We start from the raw sequence: 19610 nt of genomic DNA, 5'->3' as shown, positions 1-19610 counted from the left end.
GGCCATATGGGCCCAATAAAAGATACCCGAACATAATAAAGACCACCAAGGATATTTGAAAACAGGTGAGCCACATAACTATAGTCATCCACCGTGACTGCAAGAAGCGGAAGGAAAGTGACTCTCGAATATCTACGTTTTCTGTCTCTGTTATCGTATCCTGATTTGGCAAGGTGACAATTCCGCTGTTCGTTCCAGAAAGAATTGGTGGTGAATGTAGTGAATTAAACAAGGCGCTAGCGTCAGCACCTGCTCCGTTCTCTGGAAATTGCTGAAGCTCGTCCAGTGGGACGGCATCAAGCTCCACCTGGGCAGAACTTCGTCTCCTAGTCGCTGACGTGATTCTCGATTGCGACTCGATGTCTCGTAGCATGCTTAAAACACGATGCAGCCCACCAATGTTAATTCTTTGGGTAGATATCATTTCTGTTTCACAAGTCAATGATACTTAGTCTCATTAAGTTCGGCACATGACATTACCAGCTTGATAAACAGCAAGCAAGGACACTGCTCGCCTAATAGGGTCTTCATCTTCATCTTGTTTCTTCAACTTTTTCTGTCCCCTGATTGTGGCGCAGACTGCTAGTAACACCATCGTGATTGGACCTAGCAGAAGGAAGACGGCAAGAACCTGGCCAAAGCCCCACTCATTCTCTGCACCGTGAACGTCGGCAGATTTGCGCGCCATGAAGAGGCGGGATGTGCCCCAGATCGAGGATACGAAGAGCCAAAAGAGCTATAGATTGTGCTGGTCAGCAAATCTCTATGGGATGATTCATACTGGAATTTTGCGGCGGGGAGGGACGGGAGGGGGAGTACATCTGCCAGTTCTGATGACAGAACATCAAGATACATTTTTGCGACCAGGTACAGACCAATCATCAAGTCCAGAGGCCGAAAAACGGCCAAAAGCTTTCGTCGCAACACTGTGGTTCCGAACTGCCGACAGCCTTTGGCCGTGGCAATGAGACAAGATGCTGCACAATAGCCAATTTTCCGTCGAATAGTATTCTTGACTATGTATGAAAGTGTCCGGAACATCTTGATTGATCGACTGGTAAAGCTAAACGTCAAGAGAATTATTGAAAGAATGGAGGACTCATAGGCTGTGGTGGCCAGAGGTGTCAGCTTCCCGCCGCTGTAGTGTTGCTTTCTATTGCACTGGTACCCGTCATCAGCGTTGTCCAATTGATTGTCGTCTTTGCATAGCCGACTTTCCCACATGGATTGAATCTTCTTTGGCTGAAAAAGCACCGAGCGTTAGAGGCGGGCACGCCTGCCGTCCCTTGATCCCATATGATGTATTTATCGTCAAGGTCACCCCAATTGAAATACCCGGTCGGTACTATGGCTGTAATCAAGCCAGCCATTAGCACTATCATCAACATCATACGAAAGTTTCGCTCCATTTTATGATGGTATAAGTATTCTCGGAGTGCTGTGAGGCAGGCGGCATGCGTCAAGTTTGAAAACCAAGCTAGGTAGCTGATGATCTGCCAGTGATACGCCGACATGTAGCAAGTCAAGCCGACAAAGCTACTGAACAAGAGACCGAACCCAGTCAGGATCTGGACATCGCATAGCGTCAAAAACATCTATCGACTAATGTTTAGTGCAGTCTTTGGGTGAGTCGAAAAGCATCTTGAGACCTTTGTTAAGGCCATATGCCAATGCGAGTGATGACCAAGACGTCGACGAAGGCCCGAGAACATGTCGATTGTCTTCACGTCTACGGGATTGGGCTTGAAAGCATGCCGGGACGTTCTCTTTCGATCTCGTTCTGAGTTGGCGAGTGGATCGGCGGTGGGATCGAAGGCCAGGCAGTAGCGGATGATGACAAGCAAGACTACGAGCCATGCCGTCGCTACAAACCCTATCAACACCTAGGGTGTTCGTCAATGTCTCGCTCAAATTAGGTCTTTATTGACCGGTTCGTCGTGGTACCGCCCACTCACCCCAACACCGCCGACATCCGAATTTGGCTCCAACGTATTCCGCGAGCAGCTCCTGTTGCAAGTCGAATTCTCCGAGGTTGAATCTTCCGATGTTTCGCCGTACGCTAAATTCGCTGCCATTGGGAAGCGGAGGGGAAATCGATTCGCGGTAACAGGAGTCGAAAAGTGCGATGTGATCGATCTCTGGATGAGGCGGGTGGGGCATACCTTTTACATCTTAGGTACTGTCATCCCTGGGCATCTATGTGCAGTCCTTGAGTACACCAACATTGGCACAACATCCGGCTGCGCACGAAAGAAGCAAGTTTGCATTGAATTTCATTGGATATATCGTCTATGGCTATTAGCAGCGCGGTAGCACAGCTGCAGGAGCACACCACAATCAAGAGAGGGGCCGTGAGGCCAACGTCATCAATGTGTCAGAAGTTTTCAGCCCCAGCCTCATCATTTTACTGCACATCGCCGACATCCAAAGGTGTAGGGCGGCGTGTGTCAATGTCGGTAGGGTTTGTGGTGTCACTGCGCCCTCGAAATTGAAACATACCCAACGAATGTATGTAAGATTCGCCGAATGAAAAAAGTAACATACTCAGCTTACTTAAAGTCCGTCGATGCATCTGCCTCACTGTCCTTTCATTGATGATGCCAGTCCTTCCCCCAGACAATAGTCTCCCTCGTTGTGAACCTGCCCTCCAGGTACCAGACCACGAAACGGTGAAGCGCACTGTCATTGGATATGTTTCAGTTGAAATTGGCAGATCTAGAGAGTGAGTGGTACTCTGTTAGCCGCATAGATCCAGTCACACAGCCTTACCCTTTTAAGTCATACTAGGTCACCATGTACAGACTTACAGACGCAATCATTGTGATTGGTTGTAGTTCACAGTTCAGCCTTTGACGACAGAAGGCTCGCAAACATCCTTGTGATTGCCTTGGGAATAGGTGAGTGTAACGAAAAAGAAGCTGTGGCTGTCCCTGAAGAGATCTTTTCCAATGAAGTTGAGTTTTCAGACGGCCTAAAACCCCCTTCATATATTTCCCCGTCAGAGGGATACGACAGTCAAAAAGGTGCGCCTCCAGGCGACAAACTACGAAGGAAAAGTTATAAGGGAAGAAAGATAGGTACTGATGAATAAAAATGTCTTATGAATTTCGTGATGGTTACTGCACCCGCGAAACTCTAATCATCGTCGCGAAATATGTTGTGAACCTAGTGTATGTGCGATCGACGAAGAGTTCTCAGCAACAAACGCCAGAGGCGGACAAAACTAATCTCCAAGAACAAAAATACAACGGATACTAGAGAAACCGCCGCACTAATTCCCAACAACATTTTCGGGAGCACAGACGCCACCAATACATTGAGCAGGAGTGCGACCTGTGGTATAACGCTTAAAAGAGCAAGCAGAACCATTGAAAACTGTTGATCATCAAGGTAAAGGCCGATGATCATTCCCCCTAGGCAGCTGAGAGGTTGCATACCCGTGGCTATAATTGCGATGTTTCCCAGTCTATAGGTCGCCGTGACTTCCCCACGCAAATTTGCGACCAGGAGAAATAGAATTACTACAGCCACCGCCGAACACAGCTGGATGCATTGCACCCACATCATGAGCACCATCCAACGTGAATTGTTGAAGTATGCATCTAGGGAACTTTTGAAATCAACGCTTGGCGTTCCCATGATGATGTTCTGATTCAGACGTGGAAAAATTCCATTTTCTAGGCCGACGTGCAACTCGGATGACTGGTCGCGTGCCGAAGGAGTTGATATCTGGTAGGTTTGTAAACTCTGTCGGCTTTGGTGAATTGGAAATGCCCCAAACTCCGTCTGTTGGCGCTCCGGTCTATCGTTAGACGGGTTGTTGGAGGAATTCTGATTGATATCTCTGGGAATCTCAGCCACCCGATCAAGGGCATTCATGTGGCCTTGGCTGTCTTCAAGTCTGGTTCTCAGGGTTTCTGTCGAGGTCAGTCTCTCAAATGCTCTCTCGTCTCAGGAGTACGTTACCTACCACGTTGATGTACTTTTATTACTTCCAATGCCTGCTCTATTGCTTTCCTATCTTCTTCACGAATTCTCGATGTTGCTGTATTTCTTTTCATCTCTACTATGGGTATGATGAACGCTAGCAACGGTCCCAGTAGAAGGAATACAGGAAGAATTTGGCCGAATTGCCACTCGTTCTCTGACCCTTCCACCTTAGCTGACGATCGTGCTTGATAGAGACGAAAGGAGCCCCATATCGAGGCTAGGAAGAGCCAGGAAAGCTGCCCGCGTTATCGCCACATGATTAGCCTCTGGTAGCTCAGCCTGGAGCTGCATTAAGCTTTCTACTCACATATGCTAGTTCAGAAAGGAGAATCTCGGTGTAGAGCCTTCCTACCAGATAGAGAGCAATCATGATGTCCAAGGGGCGCAGGATCCTCAGCGTCCATCTTCCCAATCCATTGACTCGAAGACCCTGGCAGCCACTTGCTAACTTATCGAGGCTCATCATCACCCATTGGTCCATTCTTTCTCGAAAGCCATTATTACCTAGATCGGATAAGGTACGAGACATCTTGACAAACCGGATGATGAATCCGACGCCGAGTAGAATAATCGAAAACACTGAACTTTCGTACGCGGCCGTTGTTGAGAGCGTAATTACCGGTTTCCTACAGGAAGAACGACGGCCTTCAGATGGACTGCAAAATTGGCCGTTCCAGAGCTCGTGGGCTATTCTTCGGGAGAAGAAGCAATGGGTGTTGGAGGCCGGGAAGCTCGCTGACGACGCGGGGAGGGAGTCACGTTGCTCCCAATTGAAATAAGCCGTAGGAACTATGGCCGTGATGAGTAAAACAAACAACACGGCCATGAAGAACATTCGAAAGTTCCGCTGCATCTGTCTCTCATAGAGATAACCTCGGAGGCTAGATAAGCAAGCTGCATGTGTGAGGTTCGAGAACCACGCTAGGTATGTGCTGATCTGCCAGTGGTATGCTGATATGTAACAGTTGAGATTGATGAAACTGCTCACTAGGATCCCCAGCCCGGTGATTATTTGTGCATCGCCCATGTTCAGGAGAATCTGGTCAAACATTCAGTACGCAGGCCTACGTTGCTTGATGTTTGAACGGAGGATCGGACCTGGTTTATGGCTGCCGTCCAGCCACCATGGTTTTTCAACCGTCCCCGAAGGCCCTTAAACATGCCAGTGAACTTGTAATCGATGGTGTTGGGTTTCCATTTTTTCTTTTGGTCACGTATTGTGTCTTTCCCTGGACGGTGGAAAGGGTTCGAATTCGGGTCAAATGTGATGCAGTAGCGGAACATCACCAAGAATACAACGAGCCAAGCTGTCGCCATGAACGATATCAAAACCTGTCAGGATTTGAAGTCAGAAACCGGACAAGTTGGCGACCGCGCACCATGGAGGTGCGTATTGAAAGATTGCTTACCCCAAGCCCGCCAATGTCAGGATTGGCTTGGAGCTGCCCTGGCGGTTCAAAACAGCTTTTGCTGCAGTCTCGTTCTGAGTCATCCCGAGACAGTAGTACTCCAGCCGTGATCTTATCCATCGCAAAATATCATTCAATGTTTCCGGATAAAGGCTGGGTGGGCGGTGGCAGCAACAAGGAAGACTCTGGGTCAGAATATCTCACATGACGCAGGCTTGCTACCAAGTATTTATAATTCTACTCCGAGTTCCTCTGCAGGTTGAGTCAGCTTAAAATTCGCGCTGTCTTGCTGAGCGGCTTGGCAATGACCGGCGAAGCTGAACTTGTGCCACTGTTTTTGCAGTGTCTAAGCTGCCCTAAGTGTCGGACCAACTAAAAAGCAAGCACGGCTAAGACACCGCTTCCAAGCGAATCAAATCCAGCGCTTCAGCCTCACATTACATTTCATGATTAAATCTGTAAAACGTCGGGGAGACACGCGTAGCATCGGTATTTGCAGGGATACCAAAAGCCCGAGCCCCCCTTACTATCCTCCCTAGACAGACACACATCACGTTCTGCCCTAAGGTATGTTTCAAGAGAGATTATTAACCTCATCTGGGATCTTATTCTACTCGATTGGGGTTCGGTAGATTTCAAAATGAATAGTCTTCAGCTTTTCCGAGTTTCGTTCCGATTTCCTCAACCACATAATTTGCGCTTCGCGAGGGGAAAGGTGTCTGTCCTCTCTGTGTACCTGTGTGATTCAGGTCTTGCACGCCCTGCAACAGTCCACTGACACTCAATATAATATCTCCGCCTTTCTTATGTGTGAATCTGTCTTCAACAGCAGCAGCTTTTCAGCAAAGTCTACGTGATTAATCAACAAGCACTCCTTGCAGCACCACTATTATGATATGCAAACTTCTTACCGCTAGAACATACTCGAATAACCTGTCCCTAGCTGTGTGAGGCTACAGGGTCTCTAACATCTCGCCTTCTTAAGCTAGTGCCTAAATCAGCAGTAACAACGAATTGCGGTTTTGTCCTGCTATCCTTAATTTGAAAGAGCATGTCAACGTATTAATTCAGTGTAGCATGATAGTATCGATACAGGAGAGATGTATTGCAACTTCAAAATCACCTGTAAATAACCTTCAACTAAAACAAATAATAAGACGCAAAGCTACTCTATAAAAACGGATTCCTACATCATCATAAGTACGGCCCTAAAACCTCCATCGTCTTCTCCCAAACCACCCCCTGCGCCCCCCTCAACTCCCCCAACACACCTCCCCTCTCAACGATCTCACACCCCCTCCCCACCAAAAACAGGCCCCTCCCCTCCTCTCCCCGCGTCCCCTTCTCAACCTCCCCCTTCTCCCCCTTCGGCCCCATCCCCCCAAACCTTCCACTCGTCGCATTATAAACATGCCTCTCCCCCGCCTCCCTCCCGCCCGTCCCTAGCACCCAAAACAGCGGCTTCAAAAGCACAGTCACCGGCGCCGGCGACAGCCAGCTCGGGGCGTGGTACCGGGCCATATTCCCCGTGTCCACCGCCCCAGGCCAGTTATGCACAAAGCTCACCCGCGCATTCTGCGGGTCGGAGGCTAGCCGGTCGAGGAAGAGCGTGTTCATTATGCTCATGTGCGTCTGCGAGCGCATCCCGCCAAAGTTGCCCGCCTTCCGGAGGTCCAGGTCGTCGACGAGGAGGTTCGTGGAGAGGAAACTCCCGCCCAGCACGGTGAGCACGCGCGGTGACGGGGAGGCGCGGAGTAGCGGGAGGAGGGTGAGGGTGAAGAGTATGCGGCCGTAGTACTGTAGTGCGTGGGTAACTTCAATGCCTTCAGCTGTATCTGTACTCCATCGTTAGCACCAGTATCACCGCCCACGAAAAAGATACTCACCATGCCGCCCTCCAAAAGGCGCATACCCCGCCGTCAAACACACCAAATCCAGCCGCTCCTCCTCCTCCTTGATGAACTCGCATACGCGCTTCACTTCAGAGAGCAGCGACACCTCCGCCTCGACCCACACGAGCTCCGCCTGCGTGTTCTTGCGGCGCAGGGCCTCGAGGACGGGGCGCATTGCGGACTCGCTGGCCTTGCGCCCGACGACGTAACATTTTACAGGTAGGTTGAGCGAGACGAGCTCGGTGAGGGTGTATTTTCCGATGCCCGAAGTGGCGCCTACGAAGAGGGCTGTTTTGGGGACGGTGCAGGGGGTTAGGGCGGCGTTGGAGGCGCGGACCTCGGTGAGGGAGACCATCGTTGCGGTGTTGGAAATGATGGAGATGAAGTCCCTTACGGTGGTTTGGTTTCTGGATTATGTATTTACAAGATACGACGAGCTGGGCTGGGACTTGATCATTTGCGAGTTGGCAGAGAAGTTGTTTTTATATTGGATGTTGAGTCCAAATCCTCGCATAGCCTCGCATTTCACATTGGGTTAGATGGTAAGCGGACAAGCCATGTCGCACTAGTCGTGTAGAGCCATGGAATGATAGTCCTTTCTCCGCACGTTGGAAGGAAGAACTTAGGAAGTGGCTTTTCAATCAAATAATGCTGACGCTACGGCGGCGGAGCGGCACGGATTGCAATCCAGTCTCGCCCGCTAAAGCCGAAACTCCGCCGTGGTGTGGATGCTTCGCATTCCCAATCCGGTATGCGAAGGATCCACTTTGGCCCGTCTGCGGTCGGGCGACGAACGGCGCCGGATCCTAACGAGCCCGGCCTAACTCAGTCTGGCTCGGACAGAATGCGAGCATCCGGACAGTCTCCGGGACAGTGGGTGAGTAAGCGGGGTGTGGAAAGAATTCATCAGGGGGTTGAGTTACATTGGCCCTCACCGCGCGCGGTGGCCCCCTGGCCAATGATGTTCTCCATTCACGGGGGAGTCACTGTTTCGCGGCTGGCGGTACGCGCAGCCTGCGAGGGGGATTGTTTCGAGACGTCGATCATGGAAATGACATGTTCGCTTCTTGAAAGCGAGATTTGTTTGCCGGCAGAATGCAGCATGGGGAAATCGCGGCTAAGAGTGATCATGGAAAATCTTAGATAACAGCCGACATCCCCACGGTTGCGAGCGTTCTTCATCGGAGAGTTTACATGAGATTTTCATGTCGGTCGTGGTGGTTGACTTGGTGTCTTTTGGCAAGAAGCTTGGTTTGCTTATTTTCCTCGGCGGACAAGACCAGGCTTGCATTAGCGAGCGGGATGGAGTCAGCGGAACGAGGGCTGCGAGGTGCCAAGATGAGAGAGGCCAGCCAAGCGCCAAGGGGTGCTGAGCTTGGTGGAACAAGACGCCGAGAGATGCGACGCAACAACGGCCAATCGCCAATATTTTGCCCTGGACAGAATGCTGCCGTGTCATCGCAAGGGGAAATAACCACCTAGCTTTTGCGGAGAAGGTTCTTTCATGTTTGACAAGGGTGGACGGATGGCGACGACGGTTCGTCATTCGAAGCCTCCATGACTGTAAATGGTGAGACTTCCAAACACCGTCGCACATGCAGTGGTGCTGAACAGAGGCAGGATGGTTTCGAGTGGTTTGACAGAGGAGGACTCGTCCACCTGAGCCCAGACCTGAGAACTTCCTCAACAGAAGAACCTCTCAACCTCTCCCATGAGCTAGGAGCATCCGCCTGATGAAAGCAGAATTTTCCGCGGTGGCGTTGCAAGACAAATTCAAGACTTTATTGGAAAAGCAAATGTCTGGGCCAGTGAGCCCCTTTTCCGTTTGGGCTTTCACTGTTGTAGAAACGCCGGTTGTGATCGAGCCAGATCAAGGCAGCACACAGAGGGAGCCGTGAAGAAAGGAGGGACGCCTGTTTCCCTGTTGTGAGACATCTCAGGAGATTATGTGCAGTCTTGGTCATCGCCGAAGAGACGCTGGTCCCGCGGAAGTTGAGAGAACCGAAGGAGATTCCGACACGACGGGAACGAGTATGGAGATGAGAAGTCGTTGGCTTGGCTAACACTGGCTTGTCCTCATGTGCGCGGTTTATGCGTCGCAAAACCAGGTCAGAAACCTGAAGCCATGGGGAGATGACGACTGCTTGGCTTCCAAGACGGCATTCGGTATCTGCCAAGGTGGCAGGCAAGATGATGTCGGTAGGTATGGTGACCGACGTCGCATTCAAATTGAGTGCCCTCGTGAGCGTCTGGGACGACAGAGCTGGGCGACTTGGCAAGCCGGCGGCGGTGGGGAGCATGGATAGGATACGGATAACGAAAGCGAACATGAGTGTAACTCTGGGCGGTGGCCGAATGACGCGCCGGGAGCCGAGTACGGGCCATGCGATGGTCGAGGCAAACAGAACACATCAGGCCTCCCCGCTGAACGACAGCGTGCCCTTCGTTCGTCGCGTGGAGTCTGGGAACCGGGTCTTTCGCAGTGGTTTCGCAGTGCTGAATGGTGGCGGGCGCAGAAGAATGGGGACGGCTTCAACAGGCCCCATGTCGTCGTCAAACATCAGACGCGATGCCGGTAGGCGCTGGGACTTGGCGCGGTGAGGGGCGTCTGACGTTTGGAGGCGCGCCAAGAGGCTTCGAAGACAGGCAGGCTGTACCGACGGGAGGTCGAGACGACGGCGGAAAAGGTGCTGAGAGATGGTATGGCTTGCAGATGAGGCGCATTGAGGCTTGACGGAGCACGCTGAGTGGTGGGATTGCTCACTGACAGAGGCGGAGGGCGAGGGGGAGGGGCTGAAGAGAAGGCGAATGCAACGTGAAGTTGGTGATGGTCTGGAGGTGGAGGCGGATGGTTTGTCGCAGGCCCTGGGAAGGGTGAGACGCGCCCAGAAGAAATCAGGAGCTGCAAGACTTGGCGAGGCGCGGCCGGTGGTCAACTGGCCGCGTGTTAGTGGACGAGCAGCGCGTCCATCAGCAGGTCGAGGCGCTGAAGGAGAAATAAGCGAGGAATTTGCGGCGGGCAGGGAAGGGGCTTTCAGCGGCGTACCGCCTGGATGGTACGCTGCCACGCAGACGGCCAGCGGCGGCCCCTCCCACATCACGACCTGACACCTGGGGGGAGCTTAGTCAGGCAGCTTATTGCCCAAAGAGACCGCTGCAGCCTGCCACCAGTGGGAGCAGCGCAATTCAGGGTCTTGGGGCTGGACCTTTACCTCTGCGACCCCTGCCATCACCAGCGCCCTGGTTTGACTTGGCGGCCATTCAAGCTCTTGGCTCTGCAAAAATCAGGCGGTTTTTTCTTGCCCCTTCTTCCTGTCATCCCTTCTCGCACCCATCCCCACGGGATCCAATGACTTGATCTGTGCTAGCCTCATCACGAAATGTCTTCGTCAGGCCTCATTCAGTCGTTCCTGCTGCCGGAGGCGTCGACTCTGCGACACTTGAAAGAAGAAGCTGCGGTGCCGGTGCCTCCTGCTGCGGCCTGGAACTGGCTGCTTCCTGTCCAGAGCGTCGTCTCAGTGCGCAGCTGCGACGGCTGGAAGGTACGAAAAGTGGACCGCCTCCTTCCCCCTGTGTCGTCCGAACACAGCAGGCAAGAGTCCGAGGAGGCAGGCGCTCCTGAGGCCTGTGCTGGGCGCCTCCTTCCAATGGACGCCGGCAGGCCCTAAACGGCCTTAAGGTTTAGGGCGCTACCAACGGCCCATTAAGGTTTTTAGCTGTGAGCTGGTCCCTGACCGCCCTCCACTGTCAACCTGAGGTAACGCAGGAAAGGACTGCCACTGCCACGCGTGAGACGGGAACTGCCAAGCCTTCTTTCCCTCCCCTTCTTCTTCTGCTCCACCAAAAGAGAAGGTTAAGCTGCGGCAGGCATCGCACTTGCCGCCTTCCAGTCCAAGACTTCCTCCTACCTTACCTTAACCTGCTCACCCAGGAAGGCATGAAGCATGGAACACACGTGCAGAGATGTGTACGTACCTGCTTGCAACTGTGCCCATCGATGGAAAGAGGGAAGGTCCAGTGGCCTCCCCCTCCCCACCTTCTAGTCTTGGGTGCATCTCTTGGACTTCTCTTGGATAGAGCCTCATTTCTTGTCCTTCTCTTGGACAATTCCTCCCGCCCGCTTATTTCTCCGAACTGCACTTGAACCGCCGTTTGCCTAGAAGCAGATCATTTCGAATGCTTATTTTTAGTCCTCGCCTGCCGTCTCCGGGAAATCATCATCATGGCCTTTAAGGATCGCTCCCCATGGTGTTGAGCGCCGGTTGATCGCCTTCGTCTCAAGAGGAAGATCACCACCCAGCGCAAAGAACATGAACATGGGGACGGGGCTTCACCTCCGTCCGAACCAAGACTGTCGCTCGCCGTCACGCCGCGCTGCCTCATTGAGACTCGTGCTACGCATCCCCATGGATTTTCTGCTCGACCTTTTGCTGGGCCAAGCCTTCAACCGATAAAGTGGTCATATTCCCCACAGCCTTTCCAACCCTCCGGAGCCTGGCAGTTTCATCCTGGCGACGGACTCCCATCCTGTCAACCAGACCGGGGCCCTGGTCATTCCGCCCGCCGCTGCAAACGGCCCCTCTCCTCCGTCTCGACAGCCATCGCCCACTGCCGGGCGAGAACACACTGGCCACGGCCATGCTTGCGGTCCCATAGTCCAGATGGCATGCTGTCGCATTGGATGGAGAAGCTTGAACCGCCCCCGTCAGCACCGCCAGAAACACGCCTACGATACCATGGGAAACGGAGGCGCTCATCCCCAAACCCAAGGCACCCTTATCCTCGTTCTTCACTCGCCCACGGCTGCTCATTGCGCCCTCTTCGCCTCCCGCCTCCTCTCACAACCCTGGATGAAGCGCTTGCCAAGTCCCTCACCATCATTCCGTCCCTCCTGCCTCGTCCGCTCCGAGCATCTACCCATGGGTCGCTGTCTTTGATGCTATTTCTGGACTTTCGAGGGCGATCATCTCGATAACCATCCTTCAACTGACGACTCCAGCTCTAAACTATATAGACATCATGCCATCTTGACACAGACGTACTCTTTTTTCCTGGTTCATCTCGTTTCTTACCTCACCAACCTTTACCAACTTCACTTCTCTTCCCCGTTCGTTTCGTTTCTTCCCCTGAGGGCTGGCCTTTACACTGTTTAACCAATAATTGACTTTTTTTTCCTACTACTCTTCTCTTCTCTCAATCTTTTGTAGGCCTTCACGAGCTGGTCCGTACCCTACCGTCCTTACAATGGCTTCTCGTCTCTTCACCGCCGGCGTCTTTGCCGCTTCCGTCTCCCAAGTCCTGGCTTCTTGCGCTTACGGCACTCATCTGGATCCCCGCGCCGAGGGTGGAAAGGTCAAGGTCAACACCTTTGCTTACTCCGGAACCAATGTGAGTAGATCCGCCTCTCAGCTCGCCTCGTCTTTACTAACAGGCTTCAAAGGGCCCCCTGAACTGGGTTGCTCTTGACGCTACCGCCAACGCCCTCTGTGCCACCGGAAAGACCCAGTCCCCCATCGACATGGTTGCCGGTGCCTTCAACACCCTCCCCGGCAGCTCCATCAACCTGCAGATCCCCAACATGGAGGAGACCGAGTTTGAGAACCTGGGAACCACCGTCGAGGTCATCGCCAAGGGAGGCTCGATGCAAGTTGGCGGCTCCAACTTCACCCTCCAGCAGTTCCACTTCCACCTGCCTAGCGAGCATCTCGATGCCGGAAGGAGCATGGCCATGGAGATGCACATGGTTTTCGAGGGAGCCAACCAGGAAATCGCCGTCATTGGCACCTACATCGATGTTGAGCAGGGCGCTGCTGCCGCTGCCCCCGTTACCGAGGCCCCCGCCGCCGAGGCCGCTAAGAACAAGACGACTGCCGCCGAGCGCCGCAGCAAGATGTCCCGCCGCGCCTCTCTCGACGCCGCCAAGGGTGCCGAGGGTGCTAAGACGATCCCCAGCATGACTCTGAACCCCGTCAAGGCTGAGGCTGCCTCTTCCAACCTTCTCGCTACCGTCTTCTCTTCCCTGGATGCCATCAAGGAGCCTGGCACGGTCACCAAGACTGGCGCCCTCGACATGCAGGAGGTCGTCACCCTTCTCAGCGCTGGCCAGTTCCAGAGGTAAGACAACAAATCACTGACACCAAGACTATCACTAACTTTGCTGCAGCTACATGGGCTCTCTTACCACCCCTCCCTGCTCCGAGGGTGTCCAGTGGCTCGTTTCTACTCAGCGCCTCATGGTCCAGCCCCAGACCTTCAACGCCGTCCGTGATGTCATTGGCTTCAACGCGCGCTTCCCGCAGAACACCCTCGGCCAGGACAACATCCTTCAGGTCGCTCAGAAGACTGTCGCCAGTGTCAACGCCGCTGCGCCTGCTGCTGCTGCTCCTGCCGCTCCCGCTGCCGAGGCCGCTGCCCCTGCCGCCCACGCATAAATAACTACCACGAACGGTGACGATTGCGACGAGACGATATCATGACAGGACACCGGAATCACTCAGCGCGGGATGAACTGGGAACACAAGGTTGCGGAATGCCTGTTTTGAGTTCGACTGTATCCCGGCGTCATGCGAGTCGATGGGAGAAAGGAGGATCCTCCGTCGGAAAGAAAAGCCCCGGGCGCAACACGCGCAGCTGAGACAAGACTACAGTGTTTTTTACGCGAGCCAGCTGCGCAAATGTCTACAGACATGACTAATTGAAGGACAGTTGCACCCGGGCATCTCATTTGTCTGCGAGAAAAGCATGTGTAGATATCTAGTGATTTTCTTTGTGGTTGCCGTCTGGCTTAGTTGACAGACATCTATTCTTGAAGTAGGAGATGGGATGAATGGCTTGGCAACAAAACTGCGCTTGGTAACAGATTAGACACAGTGACTTGATGGGGGAGATACCACGGGGCTCCAAAGCCTCAATGCACAGCATTCGAGTCAAGATACATAATGGATAAAAGATATGAAGAGCATACATAATTCCGCTGTGAAGAGTCATGAGTTGCGAGTCATCCTTCGCTTCTTGCCTACCTAGAAAGTGACGTGCTTTTAGTCGAGCCCTACATCGCATCTCCCCGCCGGGGAGATGTTCATTATTTATCTCTTTCAACTTTCATGTTTGGCCAAGATACCAAGACCGCGTAAATAGAAGCGCCACGCGCGCATCATTCTGTTAGAAGTGGGAAAATCAGCAAGCCTTGGGAGACGGCCACGAGTTCAGTGGTCTTGGCACGCCGGTTGCGCGGCTCTTCAAGCGGCTCATTACAGGGGTAGGCTTGCTTGCGGATGAGTTTGAGTGCGAGTCGTGGTGGCGGCGCAGAGTCGGCCGTTGCGGTGGGACGGCCTGAAAGTCCGTGGGACGTTGTTGGGTAGGGGTTTCCGTCGGTCGAGGTTTCTGAGGGCCGTGATGTGGAGGATGACAGAGGTGAAAGTGCCGATCAAGCCAAGAGGTGCTGTGTTTGCGTCCTTTGGCCTTGTCGGTATGAGGATGTGGGAGGTTGATTAGAGATAGATTAAGCGGCTGCGGCGAGGCTATCAGTGCAGCCCTACGCTGATTAGATGCGTCGGCAGAAGACTTGGGCACGGGGACTTTTGCATGGCCGGGGTTATCTCGCTGTTTTTTTGGGCTGCATGAATTTGATCTGATTGATAACGAGAACGAAGAAGGTTGGGAACTTTTGGGATACGCTTGCTGTTTTTCCGTCTTTTCCGTCGTTAGAAGCAAGGGTTTTCGCTGTTTGTGAGGGTTAGGTTGGGGGGGTTGTCAGTTGGATGGTTTGAAACCTGGCCGACGACTCGTGCCGGTGGTGGAGGGAGGGGGCCAGGGGTTAGGGTTGGTGAGGAGGAAAAGGGCGAAAGGGTGGTGTTCGTTAGATTAGGTGGTTTGAGTTAATTGGTGTGTGTGACGCATCCGTTGGGACGGCTGACTGTGTTTGTGCTAGGACACACTCCAAAAGACTGGATGACTCCGGGTGGTGGTGTGGGATGGATGTATGCAGGATGATTCATCGGGACGGCGCCGATCGGACCCGTTCTTTTCTCGGGCCCGGTGTGCCGGCACTAGTGTCTTACTGGCAGGTGCGAGTTGTAGATAATAATTTGGGAGGTAAGACGGACGTATAAGAATCTCACGGGCCGTTTCCCGGGAATCAGTAAGATCACTCTTCACACAACTATCAAATCCACTCCAATAGCTCTCACCAAATTTGGGCTTACTGATAACACCGTAGAGATGGACGACCCAGCATCGCACCTCCCGCCCCCGCACGCCCCCGCCACAATCCTCGCCCTCGCCGCCTCCCTCGGCCTGCCCGCCCCGACATCCACCGAACCGCTGACCGTCACCGCCGCCTTCCACCGAATCTACCTGCTCCACTTCCCCGCCTCGGCCGCGCCCGCGCTGGCGCCCGCCAAACCTGATGAGGATGGCACCGTGACGCTTGTGCTGCGCGTGTCGGGCGACCACCTCCCGCGCATCAAGACGGAGAACGAGATCGCGATGATGCGCTGGGTGAGGGAGAACAGTGGCGTACCTGTGCCTGCGGTCGTGCGGTGGGACAGCGGGTGTGAGAACGTGCTCGGGTGCGAGTTCAGTTTGCTGGAAAGGGTGCGTGGGTGCAGTGCTGATAAGGTGTTTTGGGGGATGAGCGAGGAAGTCAGGAGGAGGGTTGTCGAGCAGCTGGTGGGGTATCTCGCGGAGTTAAGGGAGACGTCGCGGTGGAAGCACGTCGGCGGGTTGAGGGTCGACGAGGCCGGGGAGATTGTGCCGGGCCCGGTGGTGGACGAGTGGTTCTGGATGGCGCCGATGGTGGAGCGGTTCTGGGCCGGCACGGGGGAGACGGTGGAGAGTCTGAATCCCGTGGACGGGCCGTTCGCCTCGTGGGGGGAGCATGTGGACGCGGCGCTGGGGCGGTATGTGCACGTCATCAGTCGGCATGCGGCGCTGCAATGGGCGAGGGGGCTGGTGCCCCGGCTGGAGGGGCTGCGGGCGTGGGTGCGGGAGGAGGAACATGAGCGGGAGATGGGGGATACGATGTATGTGCTCGCGCACCGGGATTTGCACCTGGCGAACGTGATGGTGGACGAGGCGGATGGGACGGTGACGGGGGTGTTGGACTGGGAGTTTGGCGGGGTTGTGCCGGGGCCGAGGTGGGATCCGCCGAATGCGTTTCTGTATCCGTGGGGAGGGGAGGGGGAGGAGGCGAGGAGGGAGAGGGATAGGATGAGGGGGTGGGCGCGGAAGGTTTGTAGGGAACGGGGGATTGGGGAGGATATTGTTGACGGGGTGAAGTATACTGCGGTGCAGGAGAGGGTGCATTTGGTTGTGAACCATGTGAGGGCGATTTGTGAGCTTTGGAGGGAGAGTAGGGAGAATGAGAGGGCTTGGGGGAGGGTGGTGGAGGAGGAGCTGACGAAGATGGGGTTGTAAGCTTGATCATCCTTATTAGATATCAAGCTACTGGAAGCGAAGCCGGGAAGATGTCACGATGTTTACTTGCTGGTGCCGTCACGTCACTCTCTTTAGCCTCCTAGCAGTTCCTGCTCCCCTGTTGGCCCTGCATCAAACTCTCTCATTCACTTGGCTATCGAGGCACAGAGGCTAGCTTTTGCCAAAAGGGCCACCACGAACTGCGATGTCTTGGTTTTCGGTGAACTATCGTGGCTGTGCTGCATCACAGCCCGTCCATGTGGACAAATGATGATCAAATCGTACCTGAGTGTAGGTGGGGCCGCAACGATGATTTATCATGAGAAGGCCCCTTGCATGTTTTGTGCCATGCTTACATCCAACCGGGTTTGCTTCCACGCTCTCCTGTGCCGTGCCATGCTCTAGCGAAAACTGCGTGGCTGAGTTGTCCAACGTGGACAAACTGTTTTTTTGGCTTGGCCAACTTCACTTCTTGGGCTCAGCCATTCCGGGTACGTGACCCGATTGTAATTTGCTTTCTTTTTCTTCGTGTCAGTGACAGTGAGGTGAATAATGGCCAATCTTCCGGCTCATCCCGATTTGATTTTGAAGAAGCGATTCCGCTATAGAAACCCTACTTTGTTAATTAGATAGCATGACTTCGCAGCAAAGGCTAGCAGAGCCGAAGTATCATGCCAACAATCATTCAGGCGGTGCATCCCAATTTTCTGCTGCTCGTGGGACAGGTCGACAATTATGAGCTTGCGTTGTGTGCCGATCTGTCTCACTTCTTTCCCCAATACGCAAATGCTCTTTCGAAATTCTTTTCCACCCGCATGTGCTCGTAATATTGCATTCTATAAGGCTCCCAGCCCGCCGAGCTTGTAATTCTCTGCACCACATATGCTACACATTCTTTCTTCCGGGGACTTCATGACCCCACGCTCAATTCCTTTCTCTATCACACTCTCTCGGAACTTTTGAACCCTTGGCATTCACCCACGTCAGACTCATTCATTCTCTATCGTCCCCGTGCTCGCTTCTCCTCATCATGGGCAACATCTCTGTGCTGAGCGACGAATCCCTGGGCAAAGAACCCATCGGCCGGCGCAGGCGTCGAGAGCTACTCAAAAGAGGATCCGAGTGGTTTGTGGAGAAATCCAGGAAATCACCCGGGTGGCTTGCTGAAAACCTCAATCTCAAGCTCAATCATCACCTCAACAAAAGGAACATTCACAAACTGGATCACAAGAAGCTTCTGGTATTCATGGGAAGCACAAGACGAGCAGTATCTGGTTCCGTCTTCGGTGTAACCGCATCTTCCGGGCTCACCGCTGCCTGCCCTCCGTTCGGCGCGTCCATCGCCGTGAATCTCTGGCAGTTGGGCATATCGTCAAGGAATTGTCATCGCGTCAGAAGGGAGATTAAGTCCCGTCGATCATATGACGAGTCATTCAGAAAAGAGGAGGAGGAGTACAAAGCGAAGAAACGTCACCACCCGTTGGTAGATGTTGTCCTTGGCGTCACCCTCAAGGCCGCGTGCATGTCAGCGACTTTGGGTATCATTGGCTTCGACAACATAGGAGACGCCTTCGTAGCGAAGTTCGCTGATAAGATTACCGATGCCGCGTCTGCCGCTGCCTCTGCGGTCCATGCTCTCCCCGTTTACAGTCATATGCCACTCCACATTCACGTTCCGGAGCATACCAACGTCAGCATCCCCGATCCCACGTCAATGTTCCAAGATGCCAACGGCAGCGGCATTCCATGCCCCACCACGAAATTAGCGGAAGAACCTCTCATGGCCCACTCCATGACTACAGATACTGTCGACATGCCAGGCGATACTCTGACAAAGAACACTCTGACCGATGTTTCGGCAACCGTCCAAACTACGACCATGAACGAAATGGATCTAGATCTGCCGGAAGCACCCGCAACGGCCTATCTTGGGCCCGGTCATGACACCGACTTGACCAGCCCCGCCACCAAAAACTCTGTCGCAGCCGGGTCGTCCGTATCAGGGGCGGAGAAGCTTGAAGTCGGACAGTTGGAAGTTGAAACGCCCACATCAAGCGCCGAGCAGCTAAAAATCGACCATCCTAAACTGTACGGCCTGGACAACGCAAGAAGTAACGCTTTCGGCCCCGGACAAAAGATTGGGGAAAAGATAAGCCAACACGTCGTTGACGATAGTGTCAAGATTGGCATGGAAGCAAAATGGGACGATTTGCAAGACCTACACGACAACTGGAATCTTTCCATCGCTAAGATCCTTGGATTGGTCGTTGTGATCGCCCTGGTGAATGAGGTATTCCAGCCGATACCGCATGCAAGCAGCCTCGTTGCGGAAAAGGCTATCGATGCCTGGAATGGTGGACAGTTGAGCCGTCTGGCGGGAAAGGCCGTCGACGCTTTAAATGATGGACAGTTGAGCTATGTGACAGCGCGGCTTGCGCATATAGTTGGCCGGTTGTAGACGGTTCAATCGTCAAGAAATCGTGGGACTTAACTACGAGCAGGAATAATGAGGGGATACACGTGTTGGCAATGGCGGCAGTTCTTGGTTCATTCGCGATAGTCATTCTTGAATTTGCGGTGTTTCAATAGACGCACAGATACATAAGTCCTGCCTTCATTTTCCATCGATCAGTGTTGCGCAGAATCTCTGGCGTGCTCATGGGGTCTTCTGAGCGTCATGGCCTACCATGTACGGGGGGTATGTTAAGGCAATACGGCTTCGAAGAAAGCTAGGTTCCACGTTGAATGTTATTGGATGAAGGCATTTGGATATCACTTCAAGACAGCTTTTGTGCTTAATTACTATGGGATAACCGCCAGTACTTAAGAAGAAAACAAATGCCCCTCTCAGTGTTGATATGCGAACTATGCTCCAAGAACAAGGTATGTGGCTCCTTCACAG

General features: G+C 53.5%; 6 protein-coding genes across 6 annotated transcripts; 3 read left to right on the top strand and 3 right to left on the bottom strand.

Moving 5' to 3' along the window:
- Positions 1 to 1153: 1153 nt before the first annotated feature.
- On the bottom strand, positions 1154 to 2075 carry CGGC5_v010740 (uncharacterized protein; the record flags this gene model as incomplete). Its single annotated transcript, XM_066152410.1, has 4 exons — positions 1154 to 1161; positions 1394 to 1595; positions 1650 to 1883; positions 1956 to 2075. 4 exons carry the CDS (start codon positions 2073 to 2075, stop codon positions 1154 to 1156), a joined length of 564 nt encoding a protein of 187 aa, XP_066008187.1.
- A 1833-nt stretch (positions 2076 to 3908) lies between these two features.
- Positions 3909 to 5519, bottom strand: CGGC5_v010739 (uncharacterized protein; the record flags this gene model as incomplete). The annotated part of the gene is made up of 6 exons (XM_066152409.1): positions 3909 to 3917; positions 3971 to 3982; positions 4113 to 4226; positions 4298 to 5029; positions 5089 to 5322; positions 5400 to 5519. The coding sequence occupies 6 exons, from the start codon at positions 5517 to 5519 to the stop codon at positions 3909 to 3911; spliced, it is 1221 nt and encodes a 406-aa protein (XP_066008222.1).
- Positions 5520 to 6564: 1045 nt separating this feature from the next.
- Positions 6565 to 7646, bottom strand: lepF (Oxidoreductase lepF; the record flags this gene model as incomplete). Its single annotated transcript, XM_066152408.1, has 3 exons — positions 6565 to 6585; positions 6966 to 7234; positions 7286 to 7646. The coding sequence occupies 3 exons, from the start codon at positions 7644 to 7646 to the stop codon at positions 6565 to 6567; spliced, it is 651 nt and encodes a 216-aa protein (XP_066008109.1).
- A 4889-nt stretch (positions 7647 to 12535) lies between these two features.
- On the top strand, positions 12536 to 13722 carry cah-0 (Carbonic anhydrase; the record flags this gene model as incomplete). Its single annotated transcript, XM_032022187.1, has 3 exons — positions 12536 to 12679; positions 12732 to 13405; positions 13455 to 13722. 3 exons carry the CDS (start codon positions 12536 to 12538, stop codon positions 13720 to 13722), a joined length of 1086 nt encoding a protein of 361 aa, XP_031892854.1.
- A 1789-nt stretch (positions 13723 to 15511) lies between these two features.
- On the top strand, positions 15512 to 16708 carry CGGC5_v010736 (uncharacterized protein; the record flags this gene model as incomplete). The annotated part of the gene is made up of 1 exon (XM_032022198.1): positions 15512 to 16708. One exon carries the CDS (start codon positions 15512 to 15514, stop codon positions 16706 to 16708), a length of 1197 nt encoding a protein of 398 aa, XP_031892855.1.
- Positions 16709 to 17738: 1030 nt separating this feature from the next.
- On the top strand, positions 17739 to 19166 carry CGGC5_v010735 (uncharacterized protein; the record flags this gene model as incomplete). The annotated part of the gene is made up of 1 exon (XM_032022209.1): positions 17739 to 19166. The coding sequence occupies one exon, from the start codon at positions 17739 to 17741 to the stop codon at positions 19164 to 19166; it is 1428 nt and encodes a 475-aa protein (XP_031892856.1).
- Positions 19167 to 19610: the final 444 nt, after the last annotated feature.

Source organism: Colletotrichum fructicola, assembly GCF_000319635.2.
Source record: "Colletotrichum fructicola Nara gc5 chromosome Unknown KSG_Nara_v1_contig06, whole genome shotgun sequence".
In the NCBI taxonomy this organism is placed as follows: domain Eukaryota; kingdom Fungi; phylum Ascomycota; class Sordariomycetes; order Glomerellales; family Glomerellaceae; genus Colletotrichum; species Colletotrichum fructicola.
This window is presented reverse-complemented; position numbering and strand designations above follow the sequence as displayed.